The 25717-nt window shown below is 40.3% G+C and overlaps 1 protein-coding gene across 1 annotated transcript; it reads right to left on the minus strand.

Annotated features, from left to right (window-relative positions):
- Positions 1 to 10862: 10862 nt before the first annotated feature.
- Positions 10863 to 25657, minus strand: TMEM38B (transmembrane protein 38B). The gene is made up of 6 exons (XM_075726851.1): positions 25552 to 25657; positions 19312 to 19468; positions 16082 to 16266; positions 14922 to 15009; positions 12686 to 12803; positions 10863 to 11072 (listed from the first exon to the last, which is right to left on the minus strand). Exons 1-6 carry the CDS (start codon positions 25655 to 25657, stop codon positions 10863 to 10865), a joined length of 864 nt encoding a protein of 287 aa, XP_075582966.1.
- Positions 25658 to 25717: the final 60 nt, after the last annotated feature.

Raw genomic sequence — 25717 nt, forward strand, 5'->3', positions numbered from 1 at the left:
GAGCAGATATTTGGTGAAAATTTTCATTAACCTCAAAGTCAGCTTTCTGAATGAGATGACAGCTTCAAAGAAAATTTTTTGTCAATACCTAAGCAAATGGGTAGAATGCAACAGAGGAAACTACTTTTTCCCAAAAATTACATTTTGTTTAATGTTTTTACCATTTTCCCATAATGAATTAAGCATCAATTTTTCCATGAATAATAATGCTTCTAATTAAAATAAAGGAGAAAATAATTTTCACAAAACAAAATCAGATTTTTTTAAAGAAAAATAGTTTTATTAGCTTTCTTTGCTACCTGGAGTTAAAAACAACTTCCACCAATATAGTTTTCTTGCAGAAATATGTTTCATTTCAGTCAAACCCATTTTCAGCTGGAAAAAAGCCCTCAACAAAACAGCCGTGCTCAATACTAATAGTAATAATTCATGCATCTAGAATACCCTTTCGCCTGGACTCCTGAAAGCATTCTACAAATAACAGAATGAACTGCACAGAGGCAAAAGAATGACTTCTATTTTATAAGAGAGGAAACGCTAACAAAGCAAGGGCCACTTTTCAGAAGCAAATACAAACATTACTACTGCAATATAAGATCAGCCCAACAGTCTCTCTAGCCCCGTAGCCTTTTGTTTGCCTGGTAGGGGAGACACCATAGTCATAGAAGGTGGGTTTTCTAGAGTGAAGCCAATCCTTTACACTCTGGATGTGCTGATCCCTGTAATTTCCCAGGAACCTCAGCTGCATAATTTTTGGTAGGAGACTGCACCTTTCCCTGGCTAACAGGGTCTGCCAAGAGTAGATGCCAAGAGTACATGCCTAGAGCAAATCTGACAATAGGTCAGTCATGGACTATATAATGTACCCATAACACTCTTCTGCCGCCTGACAAAACACTGAGGCCTGCCTGAGTCAGAACTGGTGTCTAATTGCTTTCCATTTCTAGCATTTCTACCTGAGGCAATGAGTTCCACAGCTTAATTATACATTGTGCAACTTAAGTGGTAGCTTTTTTTTTTGTTGTTCACTCAGGGTCCATTACCTACCGATTTCACTTGAAGTTGCTGTATTATGTGAAAATCATTCCATGTGCATCAGGTTCAATGTTGATTTTACCGACCTTTGTGATAGCCAGTGTTCTCTCTTTTCTCTAGCAGTCTTGATTTACTGAGTCAGTCGCTCTCTGTGCCGAAGACAATCCATAATTTTTACAAGTTTTCTTGCTGTTTCCTTTCACCATAAATAAGATCTAGTAGCTTCACCAGTCTGATGCCCCTGGAGGAGCAATGAGAAGCTCCATATTGCCCACACTAGAAGTGGTTAAATTCTGTATTGCCTGACATGACTACTTTACTATGTACCAAGAAGCAAGGATGCATTTTACTAGGAGTATCATGTTCAGTGCCCTAATTTTTTTTTTCTCACATTAATGAACTGCTCAAACATAATCCCACTCTTCTCCACATCATTTCAGCCTGGGTAAAAAAAAATCAGCACTGTTTAAAGATATCAGAAGCACATCTCATTAATAACTTGAAATGCCTGATCACATTCTTGTAGTTCATGCTGCAGACATATCCCCAGGGGTCTTACCTAGCTTGACCTTCTTAATCATTGCTTTTCCTTACAACATTGATGCTCTAATTTCATAGACATCCATATAGACTCAGAAACGCAGCATGTCACCTCTTAGGTCAGCAACAATAAGGTTGTACTAGTATTAGAACCATATTCCTAGTTCATTTCTGACAGCAGTCTGGGTTTCCTCCTCTTGCTATAGTAACAGCATGCTATATAGCATTTCCAGAAGTTACTCCACTTTGTCCTGACTCCTTGTGTGCTTGCTTCAGCTTGATCTGAAGCTCATTAACCTTGTGCTCTATTCGGTTTGCATTTGAGGACAAGAACATACATAGCAATGCATGATTTGGAAACTTGTGTCCTGTGTCCGTATACAGCGACTTCTCTCAATAGCAATGCATGGTTTGTTTTCTAAAATTTGTCTGCTTTTCTTAAGTATAGCCTTTTAGCACTAAATTTTGTTGGTTTTTCGTAAACTCTTTAGCATTTGGTATCTGTATCTTCTTACTTAATAGACATTGACATTGAAACTTTTTTTAACAGCCTTTGTGTTTCAGCTTCTTCTAAAGTCAATTATGATCCAAGTTCCTGCCAAACTTACTGACATAGAGCTCCAGTCTGAAATAAGCAGGAGATTTAGGTAAAGATAAAGGAATGAAAAAAATCATCAACACATTTGATTTCTAAGGAACTATTCTTTTGGCAAGACAGTTCTAAAACAAAGCCATCTACAAGACATCTGGATTACACTTGGGAGAGATGGATTCAGAATAATCCAACCCGATCCTGAACTTTTTAATCCAGAAGGTCCAGTATAAAAATAAAGCATATGTGTACTAGTTACAGGAGAGGATACCCAGATTATCGGAATGTAAATCTTTGGAACCATGCAACATTGCTTCAAAACTCAGATTTAAGTTTGGCAACAAGGTCACCAGCTCTCCTTTGCATATTATCAAAGTCTGAAGCCTAAACTGATTTTAAAAATCCACAAAATCTATAGAAGAGGCTATTGTTAGAAGCACAATTCACTGCTGATCCTTCTTCCTGACATGCTGGTTCTCAGTGCTGCTGGTGGGGTCTGCTATGAGCTAAACATATCACATGAGCTACCTCTCCTTGTTTTCAGCTGCTATACTGAATTAAAGGGGCCTAAAAATATATTGGATAATTGGATTGAAGCCAAAGAACATGCCCCAGCTAATAAAAAGGCAGCTGCTCAGAAAGATGGGTCTCTTTCCCGTGCTCCCTTCTTTCCCTTGGCTCAACTTGAAAATATCAAGTAAAGCGCTAAGCCTCTCTCCTGCTGTTTCAAGCTTTCATGAGCTAGAAAGCAAACACCAAAGAAAAATGACCTCCTTTGCAGGACAACAGCTCACTTTGGGAGAGTCAGAACCAAGCTTTGGTGCATGATGATAAGTAGAGATAGCAAAGTTTTCATACAAACAACATTTGAACTACAGAAGTCACTCCTGTGAGAAGGAGTTGCCATGAGACTGGACTCTCTTTAATACAAAACTCATTTCTTCACCTTGGATTCTTCTGACATTCTGCTATGACAATAGAAGAACCATACAAATTCATGTCTTCAACTTGCTCAGCATAATCTTGTTAAGTCCTTAAAGGTATACTCAAATTCCTCTGACAGACACTCAAAAATACTTCCATGTAATTCCATAAACAACTCAGGACCATAAATGCGTGTAATTTTCAGAAAACAGAATGTATGCCAAAGAGCTTTGGATCAAAAAAATCTTTCAGTGATTTTATTCCATATTTGGCCCAAAACAGCTCAACCAAAAAAAAAAAAAAATCCACAAGACTATCTAATCCATCCTTGATATTCAACTGTTTGATAGTGGTATAGTGGTCTTCTTTTAAGGGAAGAAAAGAATTTGACCAAACTAAAGGTGACTCTGGTTGAAGTAACTACCACAAGGAACAATTTATATATAATTTATCATGGAAAAGTATTGCAGAAAGCTTGATAAACTTTCAGCCAAAGACAACAAGGTAGATGCATGTTTCTTGCTTTTAGGGTCCTTTCATAAGAACTACATGCCACTGGCACTATCATCTTTCAGGGTCAGTAAGGCTGTCTCAACCACCTTGACAGCATGCTTCAACAACTTTGAAGAAACTTTTTTTCATAGAATCAAAGAATCGTCAAACAGTTTGGTTGGAAGGGACATTTAAAGGTCATCTAGTCCAACTCCTTGCAATAAGCAAGGACATCTTCAACTAGATCAGGTCGCTCAGAGCCCCATCCAACCTGGCCTTGAATGTTTCCAGGGATGGGGCATCTACCACCTCTCTCAGCAACCTGTTCCAGTATTTCACCACTCTCATTGTTAAAGAATTCTTCATATATCTACTCTGATTCTACCCTCTTTTAGTTTAAAACCATTAGCCCCTGTCCTATCACTGCAGGCCCTGCTAAAAAGTTTGTCTCCATCTTTTGTATAAGCCCCCATTAAGTATTGAAAGGCTACAATAAGGTCTCCCCGGAGCCTTTTCTTCTCCAGGCTGAACAACAGTAACTCTCAGCCTGTCCTCACAGGATAGGTGTTTCAGCCCTCTGATCATTTTTGTGGCCCCCTCTCTGGACCCACTTGAACTGGTCTATCTTTCCTGTGATGAAAGACCCCAGAGCTGAGCACAGTACCAGGTGAGGTCTCACCAGAGCAGAGCAGAGGGGCACAATCACCCCCCTCGACCTGCTGGCCGCACTTCTTTTGATGCAGCCCAGGATACGGTTGGCCTCCTGGGCTGCAAGCGCACATTGCTGGCTAACATCCAGCTTTTCATCCACCAGGACCCCCAAGTCCTTCTCTGCAAGGCTGCTCTCAATCCCTTCAGTCATCCCCCAGCCTGTATTGATACTGGGGGTTGCCCCGACCCACATACAGGACTTTGCACTTGGCCTTGTTGAAACTCATGAGCTCCCTTCTCAAGCTTGTCCAAGTCCCTCGGGCACGTCAACCGCACCAGTCAGCTTGGTGTCATCTGCAAACTTGCTGAGGGTGCACTCAATCCCACTGTCTATGTCATTGATGAAGATATTAAACAGTACTAGTCCCAGTACGGACCCCTGAGGAACACCACTTGTCACTGATCTCCATCCAGACAACCTATTCTGTTCCTCCTCTATTAGCAACCTATTATGTTCCTCCTTCACAGAAGTTGTTGAACATATGTATGCACTAGTTTATCAAACTTGGTTTCAGCAGTTTTTATTTGGTATGGCATTTTGATCATCATATTCTGCTTCTTGACTGTAGATAAAACCCAGTTGCAGATCAGTGTGCAAAAGGCTGTTCTTGCCTGAGAATATTATTTCTCCATCAGTGTTCATATTGCTATCTGTTCCTTGCTGGACATTTTCACACATTTCACAAAAAACATTTGACTGCTTAATGGGGCAGTTTTATCAGAACAAAGGCAAATCACTATTACATTTTTGACTCTCATCTTCATGTCAAATGCTGCTTCTCTGCTGCTACTCTTTGTAATACTTCATTTAGACCTTAGAAATGAGGATTCACCTTATAAATTAAGAGTATTCATTCTGAGTAAAGCTTGTGTTCAGTCTAGATTGTTGGAAGATGTTAGATTTCAGCAAAGCCCTTACGCTGAGCAAATTCAGATTCCTACAGAAGACAGATGCTTGGAATTCTTGAACAACTGTGTCTTGTCTAATACTCCACTGAAGAATCAAGTTGGAAATGAAGGCACTGTCTGTACGATATCCTCCTATCTCCACTTCTTTCCAATAAAATGAAATGGAGAAAATACAGAATAGGAAACCAAAACACATTTATCATCTAAAGCAACTTTGATTCTGTTCATGAATCACACCTTAAGGTACTTCTTTTTACAGAAATCGGGCATACATAATAGAAATGAAGACCCAGAACAGCAATTGATTTAATCAGGAATAGGCCCTTCCAGCCCAAGAACTGAACTGATAAAATAACTCCTTCAAGCCTTAGTTTATATTAGCACAAGAGAACTACTAATTTTACCGGCTAATGACAAAATTACATACGGCCAACTAGTTCACATATGCAGTTCTGCTGAATCTGACATGCTTTACCAGAACAGAACAGTTACAAGGAATTCTTAGAATCTCACATAGAGAAGTTTAGCAGAGATACAGAACTATCAGCATGAAAGCTAGGAAGTAATTATTTATTTAAGTCATCCTGCACAGCCTGTATTAAAGTCTCCTATAGAATTCAGGTTAAACCCTGTGCAACTCATTATCTTTTTTTGTGTTATTAAAAAATAGTTCTCAGAACACTTGCATGTAACTATCAGTATGGAGTTGGTTTGAGCACCCATCCTTCAGGAGCCTGTGAGATCTTTAAACATGAAGGTTTGTTTTCATGGTGCTTACAATGGGATTTCTTTTAGCATAAGTTATGTTCTGTCTCACAACAATATCCATGTTTAGTGTGATGTGTATTTCTCTTAAGGTGTTCAGTCAAGAAAAACAACTTTGTTTTTAAATATTGTCATCTTCAAGTCCAAAATGAATACAAAACCACCTATTTTCCTTCAAATTGTAAACTTGTTAAAGAATTAGTCTAAGCATATTTTCACATTTATTTGGGCTAAGGGTAGCCAGTTATCAGCCAGTACTTCACAGTTGTGCAATGTAGTTCCATACCACGGTCCAATTCTGCATGGTTCTTGTGATCTAGTATACACAATTACACCTTTTCCAAAAAGCATCCAGAGGTTTTAAAAGCCATGGACATACAACTTTTGCTGGTGTTGCTGAATAACTAGTTGATCATTAACTAGTTATTTGGCAGCTTCAAGTTTATCCATACAACCATGATAACAAGCTACAAAAAACTGAGAAACCCTGCAAGTGAATTCTCCAAGCATTTATAACTGTACACTGAGTTTCAGTGTAAAATGTCAGAAATATGATTGCTCTTTTGTCCAAAGAGTTGGAGATTCTTATTTATTTATTTATTTATTCTTCTCTGTTAAGAAAATACTCATTTTAGCTTTCAAGGTACAGCACATTTGCTATAAAGTTGGATTCCAAACTGAGTTCAATGGTTTTGGTCACTACCATGGAAATGTGACTAGACAGGCACAAGTAATTTCTTGGGTACTTTTTCTTTTCTCTAAGCACAGCATTGGTGACAGTTTTGTACCTGGAAATAGAACTTTGTCTTTTCAATTCAGATCTCACTCCACAAAGATTAACCTACCTCCTCTTGCTGAAGAATACTCTTCAAAGCAGTACTCTCTGAAGACAATCTAATTCTGTAAAAATAGTTTAATTTATTCTAAAAATTGGCACATCAATGAAAGATTCTTCTGAAAAGATTTTATTCCTATGAAATGTAACATCTCTAAAACGTCAAAGTTCTCAGTTCTGAAGTGTATGCCACTTAGAACTGCTCCACATCATGTGCAAAGATGCAAAGAGCAGGAAGCATCAGATTTCAGTAAACACTAACGAATAGTTCCAGTGCTTGTGATACTATAGAATCATAGACTCATTCAGGTTGGAAAGGACCTTTAAGATCATCGAGCCTGTTAACCTAACACTGCTAAGTCCACCACTAAACCATGTCCCTAAGCACCACACCTACATGTCTTTTAAATACCTCCAGGGATGGTGACTCCACCACCTCTCTGGGCAGCCTGTTCCAGCAGTGCCTGACAACCCTTTCGGTGAAGAAATTTTTCCTAATATCCAATCTAAACCTCCCCTGCCACAACTTAAGGCCGTTTCCTCTTGTCTTATCACTTGTTACTTGGGAAAACAGACCGACACCCACCTCACTACAGCCTCCTTTCAGGGAGCGGTAGAGAGCAATAAGGTCTCCCCTCAGCCTCCTGTTTTTCCAGACTAAACAACCCCAGTTCCCTCAGCTGCTCCTCATAAGACCTGTGCTCCAGACCCTTCACCAGCTTCATTGCTCTTCTTTGGACACACTCCAGCACCTCAATGTCTTTCTTGTATTGAGGGGCCCAAAACTGGACACAGTATTCAAGGTGCGGCCTCACCAGCGCCGAGTACAGGGGAACAATCACCTCCCTGCTCCTGCCGGCCACACTATTCCCGATTAAAGCCAGGATGCTGTTGGCCTTCTTGGCCGCCTGGGCACACTGCTGGCTTATGTTCAGCCAGCTGCCGACCAGCACCCCCAGGTCCTTTTCAGCCAGGCAGCTTCCCAGCCACTCTTCCCCAAGCCTGTAGCGTTGCATGGGGTTGTTGTGACCCAAGTGCAGGACCCGGCACTTGGCCTTGTTAAACCTCTTACAGCTGGCCTCAGACCATCAGTTCAGCCTGTCCAGGTCCCTCTGCAGGGCCATCCTACCCTCAAGCAGATCGACACTCCCACCCAACTTGGTGTCATCTGCAAACTTACTGAGGGTGCACTCAATCCCCTCATCCAGATCATTGATAAAGATATTAAACAAGGCTGGCCCCAAAACAGAGCCCTGGGGAACACTTGTGACAGCCGCCAGCTGAATTTAACTCCATTCATAACTCTCTGGGCTCAGCCATCCAGCCAGTTTTTTTACTCTGCTGAAGTGTACACCCATCCAAGCCATGAGCCACCAGGTTCTCCAGGAGAATGCTGTGGGAAACAGCATCAAAGGCTTTACTAAAGGCCAGGCAAACAACATCTGTGGATGTTCTGTGTTCTGTGCCTTTCCCTCATCCACTTGCAGACCCAAGCAGGTCACCTTGTCATAGAAGGAGATCAGGTTAGTCAAGCAGGACATGACTTTCATAAACCCTTGCTGACTGGGCCTGATCACTTGGTTGTCCCGTATGTGCTGCATGATGGCACTCAGTATGATCTGCTCCATAACCTTACCTGGCACCAAAGTCAGACTGACAGGCCTGCAGTTCCCCAGATCCTCCTTCCAGCCCTTCCTGTAGATGTGTGTCACATTTGCTAACCTCTAGTCAACCAGAACCTCCCTGGTTAGCCAGGACTGCTGATAAAGGATAGAAAGTGGCTTGGTGAGCACTCCACCAGCTCCATCAGGACCCTTTACTTGCTAATGTATTTGTACATGTATTTGTTTGTTGTCTTTTACTGCAGTAGACAAACGAAGCTCTAGCTGGGCTTTGGCCCTTCTGATTTTCTCCCTGCATAACCTCACAACATCCTTGTAGTCATCCTGAGTGGCCTGCCCCTTCTTCCAAAGGTCATAAACTCTCCTTAGTTCCAGCCAAAGCTCTCTGTTCAGCCAGGCTGATCTTCTTCCCCACCAGCTCATTTTTCGGCACATGAGGACAACCTGCTCCTGCTCCTTTAAGAGTTCCTTCTTGAAGAATGTCCAGCCTTCCCGGACTCCTTTGCCCTTCAGGACTGCCTCCCAAGGGACTCTCTTAACCAGGCTCCTAAACAGGCCAAAGTCTGCCCTCCACAAGTCCAAGGTAGCAGTTCTGCTAACCTCCCTCCTTGCTTCTCCAAGAACCAAAAACTCTTTATCATTTCGTGATTGCTGTGCCCAAGACAGCCTCCAAACATCGCATCACCCACAAGTCCTTCTCTATTCACAAAAAACAGGTCCAGCAGGGCGCCTTTCCTAGTTGGCTCACTCACCAACTATGTCAGGAATTTACCTTCCACATGCTCCAGGAACATCTTGGACTGTTTCCTCTGCTGTACTGTACTTCCAGCAGACATCTGGTAAGTTGAAGTCCCCCGTGAGAACAAGGGTTCTAGACAGTCAAAACACTCCCTAACATACAGGGCTACCCCACCGCCTCTCCTTCATTGCCTATCCCTTCTGAAGAGTTCATAGCCGTCCATTACAGCACTCCAGTTGTGCGAGCTATCCCATCATGTTACCATGATGACAACTATATCATAGCAGGAACACTGCACAATGACTTCTCCTCCTGTTTGTTGCCACGTGCATTGGTGTAGATGCACTTCAGTTGGGCTATTGATCCTGACACCTTTTTAGGGGGAGAAGCCCTATTTCCTACATGACCATTCTCAGGGGCTTCTGTGGTTTCTAACACACCCATAAACCTTGTGCCTTTGCTGCCGCATAGATCTCCATCCCCTACCTCCACTGAGACAGCAGACCAGGGACCTCACTAGCACACCATCCCTCAAACACTGCCATGCCACCCCAGGCTTATCCCTCTCCCCTTTCAAATCTAGTCTAAAGCTAGATGACCCCTACTAACTCCTGTGCAAAGATCCTTTTCCCCCTTTGAGACAGGTGTACCCCATCTGTCTCCAACAGGCCTGGTGTCATGTAAACTGACCCATGATCAAAAAACCCCAAATTCTGCTGGTGACACCAGGCTTTTTCCCCAATAGCACCAGAGGTAATTGCTACAAACTTTTGCTGGTATTTACTAACAGCAGGCATAACAGGGCTGAACTCATGAGAAACAAGGTAAATGTCCAGTATTCTTTTTTAAAAGAAGTTTGGCTTTGAGAAGAAAAAAATGTGTATGCTTGGATAATAGTGCAGGCAGAGATGTCTAGTCCCAGTCAAACTGAAAGATAACTACAAACCACATGTAAATCACCTATATAACATGGAAAAATAGCTACATATCAAACGCTTGCAAATAAAGTGTCAAAGTAAGCCAACACAAAAATACTGAAATGTTTCTACTTGCTAACTGTAAAGATTTTTAAAAGTACCTGATAATTCACTCTTATTTTAAAAAATAGAAAAATATGAAAAATATTTACTTAAGTAAATGAAGAAAATCTAGACCAGTGCAATGTGAATTACAACAGTAATTCAGTTATTTTTCTAGTTAAAGGCATTAGTTCGGTACACTTTCATGGTTTTACAGTGCAATGTGATTAAGCCCTGCTCAGATGATGACTTTCTTATTTGGGATATGCTGCTGTGAACACTTGGCAGTGCAAATCCATGCTATCCAAATGAAACATAAGAATGGGGGGGGCAGGGTGAGAAGAAGTGAAACGTGATATATCAGAAAACGTAACAAAGCTGATTGTCACATTTTGAAACTATCTTTTTAGCATGTAATCATTTAAAGTTATCATAAATACAAAATCTAGTAAACTTATAACCACTATAAAAAACTATAATTTTTAACTTACAAATCCAACATGTTCATTTAGACATCTGAACAGTAGCTTACAAAACACATTCCAAAGGCAAACACCACCACAGTAGTATACAGCCCTGTTCTCTCCTCACATGCATTTCTTTAAACAAATTTCTCAACCAGCCTAATCTGAAATACAAATATCTTCAAAGGTTGTGGCCATAAAGGATTTTAAGCCACTTATTCTGTTTTCTTTGCCTGTCTTTTCTTAACACCATCACGGTGCTGTTCAGAAGACGACTGGTCACAGACTGAAGAGCCATTGGAAGATGCAGCATCTTCACCCTTCACTTTGGATGGTGTCTTTTGCAAGCCAAAGAACATATGGCCTAATGCAGCCTCAAAGGGAGCAAATGGAGAAGCTGCAGATCTTGTCAACATCATTGTTACCTGTGAAGAACAAGGATCAGGTTACAATAAACATTTCAATGACTTCACAGTGACTGAAAACAAGTTCAAAGCTGAATGGATGTATGGCATTTCTAACTTTCTACATGAGCATGAGGCCATGTCACCAAGGACAGAAATATGTTCATTTTAGTTTGAATTGATCAAAAAATGCTTTTCTTTCTGACCTACACTCTTCACACAGCTATACACAAACAGCGTGCACAAAAAACTTTCTATGTAAGTTTACTAAAATCATCCTAAGAGTAAACCACACAATGTCATACAACTAAGATGAAGAGCAACTTTTATCTGTAAGTTTTGTACCTTGTTCAAACTGAAAAACTGTAAACAGTGGCTACTTCCATTTAAATTGAAAGAATGCAATGTGTAAGCACCTAAATATATATGCACAGCCAGACTTTAGTTATAATTCCAGACAACCATACTCATTCCACAAAGTTAGAGATTTAGGTAGAAATTCCTTAGAATACATAACTTGGAATCAGGATAGGAAAAACTGTTTTGTAGATCCAGGTACCAGACAAGTTTATATCTCAACAGTTTCTACGGTTTTCAGAGACATGAAAAGTTTCTAAAAGACAACACTACTACAGGACTATGCCAGACCCACAACTGTTGCTTTATTAATTAAGTGGATGCTCAAGTTCCTGATTGTCAGTATGACCATCAGTTTAAGAACTTACTCACTTCAGTGCAGCCTCACAGCCAGCTTCTGAAGACAGCTGTAATTTCTCACTTCCAGAGTAACATTCCTGTCCTTCTCCCTTCCCAGCATCCCCAGTTCAAGAATGCCTCTATTGGTTTAGGTGGAGAATTATGAGCATCAGCTTTAAGTCTTGACTCCCTAAAGCAACTTCTCTAGAATTAAACTTGTCAGCCACTTCACAGAAAGGAGACTGGCAACCACCACTTTAAGACAGTCTCTAGTCTGTTCAACAGCAGCTCTGAAGCTCTTAAAATTGCCAGACTTCTGCTAACACAGAGACTACACTTTCTTACTAGCTAATAATCCTGAAAACAGGCATCATCCTGGAAATGAACAAGACTGGAGGGATTAAAGGATTCAATAGAGAAGTACTATCTATTTCATTATAAAAGTAGTTACAGCTGCTTCAAAGTGGTTTTGATACACTTTCTCTTCCCACCTAAACACTTATGTTGCGAACACTTTAAGCTAGATAAGAACCTAGTTGGCTTGTTTTGCAAACCCACAGACGACTGCACATGTACAAGGCAGACATTAAGCAGCTAGCAAAAGACAGAGAACAGGAGAGTTGTCTTTCTACAAGCATAAGCTTTGTTTGAGATACGAACATACAAGCCTGGCATATCAACTGTTGGGTGCCAAAATTCCTGATTTTTTTTTTTTCTTTTTTTTTCCTCCATGCATTGAACAGTAACAGAATAGGTCTTCTGTTCTGTTCAGGTATAGAAGACTAAACACAGGTTTAAGACTTCAGTAGGAGCTGGCCTTGCCATCCAGAAGCACGCATTCTAACTTGTGGTAGACTGAGGGCATATTTTTTGCTCTGAAATAATGAAATAAAATATTTTCTGTTATTCAGTTATTTGCAACACTTTCACATTCTTACCTTGGAGATGACAAGAAAGACGGTGTATAAAAACATGAGGTTGTGTTTGGCTATTGGCAAGTACTGGCTGTGTTGCAGGGTGAAAAGAACTGCTCCTATCAAAGTTACCTTCACAGGGCTGGAAATCAAACAAACAATGTTAATTTTCTCTTCTCTGCTCTACAGTGAAAGCTGCCATGGCCTGGAAAGGAATAAATGTTCTTAGTGTGCAAAAGAATTATTTCTGAATAGAACTAATGAAAACTTGTGGTACCAGTGACAAGGTCCAAAACCAAGCTATAATTAAACTAAGACTTTCACTTTATATACTATTACTATGCTTTCTGTCCATAATATGGACAAGCATCAAGTTCAGCTCTACTTAACATACCCAGCAAACTCATATTTGACAAATCCTCCTCAAATCAATGCCTCTATTCAGACTCTATATGTCAGCTTGCTTCGCTTCTTCCTCTTCCAATATATTTTACTAAAGAGTTAAATCACAAAGCTTGCACTACTTGGACTAGACTTAAAAATAGGTTCCTCTCCTATACTCCAGGTGTTAGCTCCTCCAAGGAGTTGCTTACGGTGTTGAAGAACAACATAGTCCAAGTCTCGGTCCACTGTGACACTCCAGCAGTCCTATGGTCATAGTCAGCTTATGCCTGACTTGGGCCAGGCCTGGGTTACCAGGTTTTGCCAACATTGCATGTCTCAAGTCAACAGAGCTAAGATGTACATCTTCTAGCTATCTTCATTGTGGTGGTAAATACCTGGCTAGGTATGCAGTCAGAAAGCAAGAGAGCTTCAGTCAGTTATCTAAAGTCACCTGAGGAGAGAGCGCTAATATACTGGCAGAAAAATTCTGTGCATTTATTAATGTGCATCTACATGTGACATGTACAGGTGACATTCCTGTTATCACAGAGCATCTAGCATAGACACATTCTTCACTGTCTTTTCAGTAACTCAGAGATTTACTGCATCAAATGCCAGCTCAGGAAGTCCAAAAAACAACTCTGTGTATACAGGCATCTCATCCATTTGCAGAATGTTTTATCCATTTAATTTTGTAACTTACTTCTATTTAATATTCTTAAGCTTTATATATTAAACAAAATTTTAAAAATCCTTTTTGAGTTACTTTGAGCCACATCCACCATGGAGAAGGAGAATATATGCAAGCGCTGCCACAGTCAGTAAGCATTGCTCTAGTGTTGCACCTGTAAATACAACATTATTTGGGTTTACAGTGCTATTATTGACAAATGACCACTTCCTTCTGGAATTCTGCTTTCAAGACTGTGCTATTATTGACAAGTGACCACTTCCTTCTGGAATTTTGCTTTCAAGACTGCACTTAGGCACTGACAGGGAGAGAAATTCAAAATACCCAGAATTTCAGAAAAAGCCAACAATATAAGCCATAAAACGTTGAAATACTGACAAAGGAAAGGCTACAAATTTCTCTTCTGTTATTCTGTTGCTAAGAGTGGCTGCAGAAAAGCAAGATAACTTTTTAAAAAAAAAAATTTCTAAAGAACTCAGAGTAACATGGGAAATACCAAATTAATTTTACGAAATTACCACAGTGAGCTTATCTTGACTTAGAATAATAGCTTGTGGCTTTCTAGCCTGTCTCAATTCTCATTTTACCGTACAGACTAAACTGGGAGCCATGTAATACTCCCATTCTTTGCTTCTGCAAGAGAAGTAATATCTCCTATCTTGCAGTACATTTTTGCTATACTGAATAACCAGTTTGCACCTTCTCAAATAATTGATATCTATGGAGGAAAACAGTACTGGAAGAGAAAGTAAGAGTGACAACACTCAAAGGAAGCCATCTTAGTGATGGTCAGAACATGCACCAACAATGCAGACTTCACTTGTCTATTTCCGGTACCACTGTCCTTTCATTTTGGACAGAAGACCATGTCCCTGTAAGACAAATTGAGTCAATACTGCTTTCCAGCAACTTTCTACTGACTCGATACTGCTTTCTGCCAAATAATTTTTGTTGACTTGTCTTCCCATTTGGTGTTCTTGTGCTGTGAACCTTAAATGATTAAAACATCTGCTAAAATTACCAAAGATCATCAACCAATCTTTCACAAGATACACACCAAAACATTGAGTACAAACATGTCCTACTGCTTTTTTTTTTTTTTTAATCCGAACAACTAAAAGTGAGTGTCAACACAAGGAGTTAGCAAAACAACAGTTAACACACTGCAGTCTTTTAAAAACTCACTAGGACATCTTCAGTAGTTCATTGGTTTCAGGTTTCCACACTCCTCTCACCAGCTGCTCAAAGTTGGAAATTAGGCCACCACCAGCTCCTGAAATTGCAGAGATTTACAATAAGCCTCCACTGACTGCTACCACTACTGCACAACGTATTATTGGTCCCAGCAAAACTCGTTACACCAGGTGCCAAATGTGGCACCCAAAGCTCAGACTTTAAGAGACCAATCCAATCTTTTATACATGGATGACTTCAGTGAACAACATGAAACATCAGAGGTTTAGCTACTCAGCAAGAACCTCAGGTTTACTTTTATGTGATTGCATCTGAACTGATGCACTCATCACTACAAACAAATTCCTGAATTGCCAGAGTAAGTCTCCAGAGAGACTTGTACCATTCCATTCTTCATGTCATCATGTAAGTATAGAGAGTGTCTATAAACTACGAGGACCCTCTGAAAGAAAACTGGATAGGTATTTTTACATTAAAAGACTAAAAGACATAAGGAGGTGTCGGACACTCTGGCCAGTGAGACTGATCTATATTATAACCTGGGAAAAGAATATGTTAGATCATAACATTAGCACATGTTGTTTCCCAAAGCAGAACAGAATCAAGCAAATAGAAATAAGAGCTGCACTACTACTTTCTGAAGTAGTTCTAATGTTGTGACTACAAGTACAGCTGCTAGGAAGGTACATTCCAGATTCGTACTCCAAACAGCAGGCAGGCAAGAAGGTTCATTCCTGTATTTAAAATCAGCTAATGGTTACAACCCAAAAAGCCAAGAAAACAAGTTCTCTTCTTCAGCCACATGCAAGGAAAACAGCTCTGAGGAAATATGCTGTTGCAAAGTTTAGTAACAGCACTGAAGCCACACAAGAGATCTATTTCTTTATTGCCATCAACTGCCCATCCTACAAGTCCTCACAAGACCTTCTGAAGGGATAAGATGAACTTCCCTCCAAGTCATTCAATGTCACCCTTAATCCAGGCAGAAAAACTGCTGCACAGGCTTTTCCCTTGAGGGGATAACAGACTGTATTAGGACTATCATATCCAGCACAGCAAGGAATGGTGCTACAGTTACACTGAAGGGCTAGCCATTTAAATACCACTCAAAAACATCAAAATCCATCAGAACAAGATGTTATGTGTGTTACCTCTGGCCCAGCCCACAGCTACCATGACAAGCCAGGCATCTTTGAAGTGACTGTCTGCGTGTGCAACGCCAGCTGTTATCTTCCAAGTCCGAGTCACTTCTTTCATTCCTGCAACCAGAAGCCGAAGAGGCAGAAAGGCAAAGCACCGGTAGAATATGTCTTGTGGACAGTAAAACACAAGATACCTGAAAATCATGAGAAAACCCATTAGCAGCATTCAAAAGTTTTTGCTAAGGAATTCACTTACTAAGAACTTTAAAGATATTTTTTGAATATGACTAGCAATGCATGATGTACTACTGATAACTCACTGTCTTGTGTGGTAGACATATTGGAACAAATCTGAAATGCTTTTGAGCATGCTTGAGCTCTTGCACCAAAAATCATGAAACATTATTTGAAATTGTTCTTACTGCCTCATTGTCCCAAAAAAGAATCCATTAAAGTACATGAGAAATAGCTTTACATTTTACCAACTGTTCTATAGGTTACATATCATGTTTTTATAATTCAAATTATTAAATTAGTGTCTGACTGACTTTGAGTGGTTTGGGTTTTTGTGGGTTATTTTTTGTTTTGTTGGGGTTTGTTTGGGGTTTTTTTTTTTAATAGTATTACAACAGAGTGGTAAATTACATGCTGACACCATGCTTTCATACTTATAGGTACATGGAATTGTATAAGTTCAGCAAGAATGCCTCCACTAGTTAGTGTCATGCCAGATGAAATGTACAGCTATTTTCAAACACATTTCACATCTTAGTAACCACCAGTTCTAGCTTTTCCAGCTTGCCAATTACAAGCAGATTTCTTTTTTTCAAAGTGTTGAAAGCACAGTACTCAAAATTTAATAGTATCTTTTATCAACTTGCTTTTAAAACAAAGTAAAGTTAAAGATGGCTAGCAATGAAATCCTAAGCTGACAGTAAATTTTAAAAGATTATGCAGTGTTTTATTGTATCTCTTCAATCACAGACAAAATTCAGTTCTTACAGAGACATTCAAGGTCTCAAAAAAAAAAATCAAGATTAATCAACATTAAGTATCTAGACTATTTCAGCACAGGAGTAAGAGAGTAACAATTAAATAAATGCAGAGAAAGCCTTTAAAAGATGGGATGGGTACTTTTTCATTTTCTAAAAAACTTGCCTGTTGGTTTAGGCTTCTGAGCTCAATTCTGTCTACCAAGAATTTGTAAGGCTGTATCCTTCTCCTGTTTACTCAGGCTGCACTGCAGAGATGCACCTCTCATATCTAGTTTACTTTATTAAAACTACTAGCAGACACCACAACTAGGAAGAGTCATGGTTAGAGAACAGAAATCAGGACAGCACTCAGGGTTTGTGGGGGGTTTTTTTGGGGAAAAAAAAAAAAAATGCTTAACCTTTACAGCAGAATGCCAGGAAGCCTCCTCCCCAGGAAGGCAAAGTTTAGCTGAAGTCCTGTCCTAGTTATATATTTCCTTTTTCATCAATGGATATAGTACCTTGCCACTGCAAACTCCTAAAGCTTCTTCTCTTCAAGACCTCCCACAGCGGAGCATGCAATAGCCTATTTCTCACATACAAGAAAGTTATTGGAATTTACATTAATAGCTAACTACTGCTCTGGTGTTCAGTTTTAGCTTTACTTTTGAACTACTTACATCCTTCCTTTTTTTCCTATTGAAAGTCAATTGCCTGTGTATGCAACCAAGCTTCAGATGGTATGAAGTCAATGATGTATAGAGAGCATGTATTTTAATGGCGACTGAAAATAGCCACTTAAGCCATGTACTCAACAGACAACACTAAGCAGAATTAATTTACAATTGCAGAATGTGGATTTAGGACCCTGAAGCACAGGTAACTGGATTAAACCTAGCATTACAGGCCCACCACGGCATTTTTCCTGTAATTTCTGCTAGCAACACTTGCTAACAGTAGATGTCGCTGTCCTACAGACTATTTAGGAGCATTTCTCAAGAGTAGCACAACCCCTTTTATGTATGCCTTGGGGAATTTCATTTCACGTAATTTGGGAGCGAGATTTAAAGTCATTATACTCATGAAGAAAGAACTTTGTAAAACTAGAAGCTTAAAAGGTTGCATAACGTTCATAGCTCCTCATTAAAACCTCATTTTATTTGTGCACAGCAAATCACATTTGACCATGTTAAGTTCCACAGAAATCCCATTCTGTTTATGCGTACCCCTAACTCATGTCATTTGTTAAAACAAGCAGTCATGTTGCCCGCATCAGACTACTATAAACCATAAGCAGATTTTATAAGCTTTGTTAATACTGCACTATTTATTGCACATTATTCATTTCACCAATTTGCCTAAATGAAATCCGTCATCTTCTATTGCAACATGAAAACCATGCAGAGATACACAGACAGACAAAAACACTTACTTTCATTTTAATGAATTTGCAATTATAAAATCTAAGGGGTTACAAGGAACAGACACTAAAGGATTTCAAGCAGGTCTTCTAAGATAGGAATTGAGATTTTTAAATTCAAATCCCCACTGCTGCTCACAAATTTTGTTAAGTTTGAAGATTTCTTCAAAGATCGCTTTCTGAAACAAATGAACTCCACTGGAAGGCCACATTTATATGAAAATCACTCCAGTGCTTTTTTTGAATCCAAACCAGGCCAAATTGTTGCCTCATTCACATACCTGACTTCCTATTCAGCTCTCTACTGTCTTCCACTAAAATGCCCATCCATTTGGGAAAGGGCAAAATATAGAAAAGTAATGTCAGGAAATAGAAACTAGAGGAGAGGAAAGAAGATCTGCTTCTTAGATCCCCGGTTACAGAAAAGTTCAAAATTTTTACTTCAGCCAGGTTCTGGTCTTTAAGAGCTGAAAAACTAGACTGCATTTATGACTTACCTATATCCAGAAAAGCAGTAACTGAAGTCCACTTTATTCGAAAATAATGCTTTCTGTTGTTTGACTGGGAATATTACAAAAATCTAAGGCATGTCTAGTCTAGTGACTAAGCATTTCATTATACAACAGTAAGAGTTGCTCTCTTAAGAGCATTTTATTCCTATAGAACAGGATCGAACAGCTGTTTTGCTGCAGTGACTTTCTGGATGAAGAGACAGCATCCAAACCCATAACATTTTTAAGTTAAGCTTCTGATTTACATGGAAGCTTGATGATACAAAATCAGTTTACAAAGTATAGCTTCCTCAGAACCAATACTACTCATCTAACTGAACTGTGGCTGCTTACCAGACTGAAGTTGCCAGTAGAATATTTGTGCCCTTTGCCAGAAATGCTACTGGAGGTTCTGCAAGCATCAATGAAGACAAAACTGAACCACCAAAGCAGTAAAGCATAGCACTAAACCAGCAGGCAACTGGACTTCGGACTGACACTTCCACAGCTCCTGAAACAAAAGGAAAAGATAAACATTTGAGAATCAAATTATGTTTTAAAAGTCAGTATTTTTCAAATCATTCAGTCCAACATTGTTCCCTTAGGTAAATAAAAACCCTGCAGAAATCTGTAGGCTTTCGCAGGAAAAGTCTTCAGAAACACAAACTTCAGAGTATGCTGACTTAAGCATATACTATCTAAATAAAAGTGAAAGACTGACATTGTCTTCTCTGAACATCTTTTGTGGGTTGGTTTATTATAACTATTTGGCTACAAGAAGACAAAGCTTTCAGAGCATGGCTGAGAGGTCTCATTGTTAATAATCTGGCATAGGTATACAGTTGCTTTTGTCTGCAATCCTGAACAGAGAAAAAAGGTTACCTGAGGCCATAGTAATAAATCTAAGTTTCCCTTGTTATTAAGAGGTTCACAGTTTGGTTTATTTTGTTATCTTGAAAATTAATTATCCCTTTTAAATTGCAATTGAACTATGCCAAAAGAGTATTCAATATTAAAAGATTATTACCTATGGGAAGCCTTAACCAGTTTCAGGGGGAAACACCACTTTGTCAAAGCCAGAAATATCCTCAACTAGTTGTTTTGACTATTTCCTTCCACTTCAAAAGTCCAATGTTGCCAAAGCTTCCCCTTTACACAGGCGCAGAGCTCTGTTTGCCTGAACTAGTTTCATTTTCCATTGTCCAAAGGCTGAAGTTCACAAAAGCAGAGGTGAAACCTAGTGTCTGCCCTAAAATGAAATTTGACATATGTTCCCCAATTCAGAGGAGAAGCTTTTGGTTTTTCAGGCATTTCTGTGTGAAAAGAAGCTTCTTGCCCAAGATGAGAAGCTCAAACGTATCAAAGAGAATACAGCACTCTCAATACAATGCATTTCATACAAGAGTATTAGCAAGATTGTTCCAGTTTTAGTACTGGCACAGCTATCGCATATTGCAGCATTGTCTAAATTCCTATGTAACAGCCAATTTATAAAAATGAGCATTGCTAAATATTACAGAATATCTAAATATAAAATAACATCTCTTTTTTTTTTTAAACTATTGTGTAACTTATTTTCCATGCTGCAGTACCGGATGCTCCAAGTCAGTTATGCTCAGCTTTGTTACTGCATATTACCACTTCTCCAAAGCAGCTATCAATTATGTTTGCATGCATAAAATTAACAGAACAAAATTCTAAAGCCTGCTAATGTTACTTAGCAGCAAAAGTAAAAATATTAAGGGGGACATTACATACAGATCCCATATAACTGAATGTGGACCTATTTTCACCAACACATTTGAAAAGTGTAAGACACTTGCAGAATATTAATGGTCTGTGCTTACTACATTGAGGTTTCCTCAATTTAAAAAAAAAGAAAAATCTAAAAATGCTTACAGCCATTGCATTCAGAAAAAAACCCACAAAATTATGTTAAGGAGACACTCACCAGTCCAAAAGAACTACAGTAGCTTCCTTCTCACACATAATTATTCTCTTGTTTAGTGACACAGCCACATTACAAGTACTACTACATACCTAACTCAGCGTGAAAGGACTGAATTACTTTTCTTGCAACAAGAGAATATCCTACCCCCACATTCAGCAGTACACCCTCTGTTGAGTAACTCCACTAAATGCTGCTGTGGCATTACAGCACAAAGTGACCATATAAACAAGAAACTTTCCAAACTTTACATAACAATGAGAAAACTCAGCTAACAGTGGCCGCCTCTGTAAATAACAAATCACAAGGGAACATGTGCTGGAACTGGGGAATACTGCTAATAGATCTGCTGTTGTGTTACGCACAAGCTTTAACTCCTGAACAGATGTAATACAGGATGTAATCTGCACAGTAATCTGGTCTTGGAGCGAGACCGGTAACCAGATCATGACAGGACATTCCACATCCAAGAATGGTCAACCTGCAGACCAGGTTTAAAAAAAAAAAAAAAAAAAAATCATACACTTCAGACATCCATTGCCAGGTGGGTGTGCACCAACCTCTCTTTCATTAGCATGAAGCTTCTCACCTTGTATTACCAGAGAAGTAATCATCTTAACATCTTATTGGCAGCCTTCATCAGAATATCGAACTACCTTCTCCCTCCCCACAAAATGCAGCATGACTGAGGGATAGCTAACTGAAGCTCATCTGCTCCTTCATACCACCAGGTGTTTGGTCCGATTACTAACATAACAAAAGGAAACCATTCCAGGTGCTGTGTTTTTGAATTTAACACAGTGTATTTTATTTTTCACACGCATGGACACGACTGCAATTAATGAAACACAGCTAGTAACAATTAGTTTTAAGGAAAAAATGGAAGACTCTCATGTATCATGTTTGAAAAGGTTTAAATTGATTTCTATTGTACATTTGACATCATTTCTAGTTCAGTTTGCCTTCTCTCCTACATACTTTGTGAAAATATTGTCATGATTTTCACTTCCTATACTAAAGACCAGATTAAAAAGAAACTTTAAAAAAGTAAAATTCAATTAAATGTTGGAGTTGTTTTAAAATTATTTAGCTATCTGCTCTCTTTTTTAATCCATTCCCCTGCCTTTCAGCAATCACCACTTCTCCACTCGTCCTCCCCCCCACAACTAGTAGCAAGTGGTTTCCAGTTGTGAGGATATATATAGGAATTACTATTGCTATTACCAGATTGCCCTCCGTGAGCAAGCTCCACAACAAAGCATGTAAATTTCTTCATTAAGCTATTACATGTAAAAGCACAAGAGACAGGAAACTCTGCTGGACTTCAGGATTTTTCTGTTGGTCAACATTTGAATTTTCTTGGCTCAAACACCAGTATTTAACAATTTATACCTACTTTCTGACAAGGAATATACCCAACATAGAAGACAATGATGCAAAAAGTGCTGATACTAATTTAAAGCTCATCTTAGCTTTACTACCTAAATTATGACTGGGATGTAACCTTTTGTAAAACAAACTCAATTTTAAATGGGTCATATTTTTAAACAAGTGGTCATTTATATTTGTCCTCTGATGCATCCTGTAAAACTAATGAGCCATCACACAAACATGCAAAATATGATCTGCCAGAAGGCCACTAGTCCTGCAAATGGTATACTTTAGAAAGTAAAGACAAGGTTTCAAAACGCAAGGACTATTGTTGAATAGTTTTAAATGTTGTTTCTAGACAATAGTAATAAAAAAACCTTGTCAGCAAACTACTTTGATCAGTAGGATAAGATCTGCTTTAACCTTTCCAGTAATGTTCTGAACAGGCAATCAGAAATACATACTACATACACATCTAAAGAGCAAACCAGAAGGACTTGTAGAAGTTTTTTCTAGCACGCCTATTCAACTATGTATAACAACATCAATTAAGCTAAAGGATTTGTAGAGTCAGGTTTAATTTAGCAAAACTATGCCAAAAAAATTAGTTCTCTTCAAATTACCAAAAACACATCATAGAAAACTTGCAAGAACAAAACCAGCATTTTCCTTCCAAATATGACACATCCTCAACTCTCAACACCTTTTGCTGTCCCTCCATCCCCAAAAAAGAAAACTGCCCATACTACAACTGACTGGAGTTACAAATAAGCAACTCCTAAGCAATCCCAGACACACTGAGAACTCTTAGTTTAAAACATGCAGTAGGCAGTATGTTGGTTGTCACTGCTGTAGTTCACCAGCACTCCCAAGTGAGCAAGAAAATCAAACTAGGACTGGAAAAGTCCCAGCTAGTGTGCACCCATCCATGATACAAATACCCACACTGAATCTGATTTTAAGTGGCGGGGGGAGGGATTTTAATAAGACAGTAATCTGGGATAAAACAAACATGGCTCTGACCTGACCACATACTTCTTACATCACCAGCCACTTAAGGTTACCCAATTATTCCCCTGTGAAATATAGCTCGTGCTTTTAAGTTTCCAAAAAGAATATTTAGCAATGCCTAGAGAATATTAATCAATGATAATATATCCATCCTGAATATTTCATATACAACTGTTATGATTTAATATTCAGTTCAAACTGCAAGTGAGAAAAAGACAAGCTTGCAGTCACCTGAGTTACAGTTATTAATTCAAAGCATTAGAGGATACTCAAGAGTTCTGAACTTTGCAGCTATTAAGCCAAGAAGAAAAAAAATCATCAACACAGATCTGACCAGACTTCTGACAGCACTTCTACTGTCCAGAAGTGCTGTCTCACTAAAGCTATGCTGATGCTAGCAAAGCAGAGAGACTTCTTTCATCCTGGTCTTTAAGTGTGTCCATTCCAGATGAAAGTTCAAAGGTAGTGCATGATAGCTTCAAATACCTTTAGAAAGTCACTTTTTGAATGTAACAGTTACATTACACAATGCCACAAGTCAGCACCCAGAAACAATTTTAGCAGTAGTCACAAAATTTGATGAAGACGCTAGCATATGTAACCATTTTATATGAGTCTTCAGAGTCTGCTAAGTGCACTTCCTCAAGCAGGAAGCAAAAATTCACCTTGACACATTTAGGAAGGGACCAAAGAACAAGCGCTCACTAAACAAACAGTGCAGAGCCTTAAAAATCTGAAGCAAGCAGAAGCCCCAAATCTGCAGTACAATCCTGAAAGCCATCTTAGTTCCCTGCACAGTTATTAGCTGGGACGTACAGTTACTCCAACTGCCCCAAGCCACACCACAAGTTCTAAGCATTCTAAGCATTAGAACGAGGCTAGTCTCTACATTTGTGACAACTAAAAAAAACACTTGGTGTCAACAAACATAGCACAAAAGATTTTCTAGAAAAAAACATGTAGAGATTGAAGTGTCATTATGTGCATGCATACAAAATCCACAATCCTGTTACTGGAAGTGAAAGCTTTCCTAATTTAGTTTTACAATCTATGGGTACGACGTGAAAAGTCACTAGCATACAACCGGCCCATTGGATTCCCAAGCTATGTTTCCTAGAAGACAGAATTGCCTTAACAGCTTCGTGCACACCCAGGGCGTGTGAAGGATACCAACCCCATTCAGCAACTCTCCTCTCACCGCTCACATGCAATACCTGACAGCAAGTCATTGGCCTATGATCTGCATTCCTTCTCTGCATGCATAAACCTAACTTCAGGAGATTCAGCAATTTTGTTCTTGGGACTTTTAAAATCTTAAACTGCAAAAAGGTTTTCAGCAAAACTCCTGGCTGATTTCACCAGTTCCTCTAGTTCTGAGAAAGCAAGAAAAGTTTGGCTGGGTGCTTCCTATGTGGTTTCTGCAGTCAGACATTATTTATTGACAGATGGACTAATGAAGACTGCAGACAATCGTATTGGCATGCTTACGGACTAACAGAAATCATCTGGATTTTGATGCAAGAAGAGCACCCGGCAGGGGCAGAGCGGGGAGAGGCAGCTGAGCCCCCCAGCAGCACCCAGCCACAGGTCTGTGCAACGCTTCGGCGTAAAACCTGATACTTTCGCTCACGGGGCTGTCGCTTCAGAGGCCACGAGGAGCGCTGACAAACCTCTCGGTACACCAAACGAAACGCAAGCCACCTGGGATTCTGTGGGAGTACGCACAGGAACGGAGGTTTAGCCACTCGCCGTCAATAAAAACACATAAAATCCAAAAGCAGTGAAAACAAAACCCCAACGCTCTTCAGCATTTTGCAGGCTGGGCGGGCCTCGAGGCAAAAGACGCCGGAGGTGCTCCAACGCCCCACCCCGGGCGAGACACCTGCAGCTCCCGCAGAGACCCAGCGGCAAAGCCCGGGCAAACGCGGGTCACTCCGGGCAGCGCCCGGCACCCCCCGGCCCAGCCCCGCTCCCGCGGGCCGCCCCGCTCTCGGCACCCCTCAGGCACCCCCCGCCATCTTGCGCGGCGGCCACCCTTGCCCAGCCGGGGCTGGGGCGGCCGGCGGCATGGCGGGGGGGGGGGGGGGGGTCCCCGCTCCGCGCCTCTGGCCTGACCCGGCGACGCGGTGTGCGGGGGGGAGACGGGACGGGACAACACGGCGGGAGACACGGGGCAGGGACGGGGAAACACAGGGGAACGACAGGGGAACACGGGCTGGGGCGGGGGGGAGCTCCGTCCCGCCCCGCCAACCGCCCCCGCTCACCCCGCTGCTCCTTCAGCGCCATGACGGAGGCCACATAGTGCGCCAGGTCGAAGAAGGGGAACATGGGCAGGCGCGAGAAGAGCAGCGGCACCTGCCACAGCTCCATGGCCGGGCGGCGGCGGGACGGAGCACCTGGGACCGACTGCCGAGCGCGGCGGCGGCGGCG

Source organism: Pelecanus crispus, chromosome Z (assembly GCF_030463565.1).
Source record: "Pelecanus crispus isolate bPelCri1 chromosome Z, bPelCri1.pri, whole genome shotgun sequence".
Classification (NCBI taxonomy): domain Eukaryota; kingdom Metazoa; phylum Chordata; class Aves; order Pelecaniformes; family Pelecanidae; genus Pelecanus; species Pelecanus crispus.